This window comes from Carlito syrichta, unplaced genomic scaffold, assembly GCF_000164805.1.
Source record: "Carlito syrichta isolate Samal-C Ts95f unplaced genomic scaffold, Tarsius_syrichta-2.0.1 Scaffold123630, whole genome shotgun sequence".
Taxonomy (NCBI): Eukaryota; Metazoa; Chordata; class Mammalia; order Primates; family Tarsiidae; genus Carlito; species Carlito syrichta.
Genome location: NW_007067726.1, coordinates 30,973 through 33,726, shown reverse-complemented (window position 1 = coordinate 33,726; position 2,754 = coordinate 30,973). Strand labels below are relative to the sequence as shown.

The following is a 2,754-nucleotide window of genomic DNA, read 5'->3' as shown; positions in this document are numbered from 1 at the left end:
GTGATTTCAGAGGTCCAGAAACCTCTGCCCTTGCTCCCACATTAAGTAAGGGGGAAGGACTTACCCTGAGTCCTGGCTGACAATGGGAAGGGTGTCAGAGGTGGAGAGGGGCTTGGGAAAATGAGATGAACAGACCTTTTCAACATGGCCATCCCAGGGACCCCAATCACTGCTGCTTCTGTCCCTAAAGGGAAGTGCTCCCACGGCAACCACCAGACCATGGCTAGGACTGCCTCTGTTCCTGGGGGTGCCCCATAAGGCAGGGCTGAGCTTCTCAGATGGGCCTTGGTGATGCTGAAGACAGAAGCCAGCATCTGCCGTGAGCTGGCCTGGTGGTGGGGCAGGAGTGTTGGGTCAGGGCTCTCAAACTAAGCTCAAGTTCTGCTGGGTGTCGATGCAAGTCTCTGAGCCTCTGTGGGCCTGTGTAGCCCTCGGAAAGAGGAGCTGGATTAGATGGGTTCTTGAGTCCTTCTGGCTTTTGGGTAGATACTGAACTGTTCCCACTTTGGAGGAATGAGACCGTCACCTTCTAGTGGCCACCAAAGTACCAGCTAAGACTTCTAGAAGGCCCCAGAGTTGATGGCTCCCTAACACCCAGAAGGAAGAGCACAGAGACTGAGAGAGATAGAGATATATTTCTTCTGTTGCATATTTCAGACTTCACACTGAGCTTCAGGCACAATGCTACTCCAGGTTTCTGAGAGCCCTGGCAGAGTCTTCTTCCCACACTGCTCCTGAGGCGCCCGCAGGCATCCCTGGGAAACGCATACCTGGGAGCTGCGTCAGTCTCAGCAGGTCCCCGTGCCCACCTTTCCCACCAAGGGGTAGCGTATGCTGGAAGCCAGCCCCACCCCTCTTCTGGGGTCCCCTGGCTGCAAGAGGAGAGCTGTCCTGCTAGAGCCCAGCTCTGCAGTGCCCCCAAAATCATCTGTTCCCCAGAGCCTGGTGGGGCCCTTGCATCCCTGCAGAGACTCAGCCATGACCACCACAGGTCCAGGCCGGGGATGAGGCCCTAGAGGGCGAGGCTGGCCCGGCCTCATCTAGAACAAGGCAGATGGGCTCAGCCGGCTCACTCCCCACAGCCGTTGCCACTTCCTGGGCTGCTCTGAGCCCTATTGCACAGCTTGTTTCTAATTCCCCCACCACCCATTTTCCTTTTTAAATAATAATTATTAAAAAAATACAAACTAGAGAGGAAGGCGAGGAAGAAGTGGGCGTGGAATGCTGCCAGACCCTGCTCCTCACACTCCCGCCAGCCCTCTGGTCCCTAGCAGGGACATCAGCAGCACTTAATGCCGCGCCCCCCTTCCCTGCCGTGTCCAGGTTCTTGATGGCTGAAATGGGTATACGGCCTGGGCCACTGGTTCTTCCTGCAGGAGGGGACACCCCTCTACCATCTGTTAAGGTGCGATTCCCCGGGTCCTCCAGGGTGTTGGCTGGAGCCCTGCTACCTGAGTCGCCCGTCTGCTTTGACAGGTCCCAGCTCCGATTTGGGATCAGGGGACAGAGAGCTCCAGCTGGTCAGTCTGCAGGGCTCCACGGAGGGGCAGCTGGAGGGCCCTGTGGCACACAGTCCGGCCACAGACCAGAAGGTGCTCAGTTCCCCATCTGTCCAGGCCTGGAGCGTGGGGCCCGTGAGCTCCGCGTGCCGTCGGGCGGCCTCCTCGGCAAGCTCCGGCTGAGGCAGGTTCAGAATGCCGCTCAGGCCCTGGAAACTCTGCTCCATGTACTCGTTGTGGGGTGGTCCCGCATGCAGCCAGCTGGCGTCATCTGGGGTACAGAGCAGGCAGTAAGCACACCCCACCCAACAGGAGTCAGGTCTGGGCACCCAGTTCCTGTCCCAGCTCTACCACTGAGTCCCAGCTTGTTAGTGACTATGACCTTGGGCTTGCGGTGCTATGATACTGTGAGTTTTATAAAACCAAGGCAGTAACCCCTGTATTGCCAACTTTAGGATTAAGTAAAATGGTGGTTCCAGGCACTTTAGAAAATAAGGTAACTGTCTGGTTAGTGTCAGCCATGCCCCTTTTGACCATCATCAGTGACTTCCAGTCTCTCAGAAACCTATACTCAGACCTTCCAGCCCTTCAGGCACAGACACAGTCAACTCTGTCCCCTCAGCTTAGGGCATCCTTCTCTGTCTTTGTCCTTGAGGCTGGGCCCCAGTCTCTGCCTGCTGTGTGGGCTGTCACCATTCTTCCCTGCCTCCTAGACTGGGGGTTCCGGGGCACCACCGCCCCCCCAGCACACCCCTCCTCTAGGCTACCCCTGCTCTCGCCACCTTCTTGTGATAGGTGTGGTGGGGGAAAGAAGCATCCACTGATTGAGCACCTATTGTATACCAGCCACTTGTCCCCCACATACTCATCCCTAATATCTCCCAGGGGTAGTTACTTGTATTAGGCCTCCCTTGCAGGAAACTGCCCAGCCTGTGTCTCTGTTCAGAGCCTCAGCCACGTGACCCTGCCCACTTGACAAGACTCTGCTTGACAACACTGGGATGGCCAATCAGATTTGCTGTCCCAAGCACATGGAACCTGGGGATAAGAGGTCCTGCTCAGTCTCTGGTACACTAAGAGGCCACATATGGTAAAGAAGACAGAGCCAGAGCCGGAGGCCAATACACGGAGACAGGAAAGGAACAGGGACAAGATGGCCCCAGAGACATGGAGAATGCACCTCCAGTTCCTGGTGAGACCTGAGACATTTCCTGGGTCCTGTGAGGGAGAGGCATGCACCCCCCCCCCCCCCCCC

The 2,754-nt window shown here is 56.9% G+C and overlaps 1 protein-coding gene across 1 annotated transcript in view; it reads right to left on the bottom strand.

Moving 5' to 3' along the window:
• Positions 1-616: 616 nt before the first annotated feature.
• Positions 617-2,754, bottom strand: part of XYLT2 (xylosyltransferase 2) — a 7,083-nt gene continuing 4,945 nt past the window's right edge. Inside the window, exon 10 of the mRNA XM_021707732.1 lies at positions 617-1,770. Coding sequence (XP_021563407.1) covers positions 1,448-1,770 — 323 coding nt within the window. The 3' untranslated portion in view covers positions 617-1,447. The remainder of the gene's footprint in view (positions 1,771-2,754) is intronic.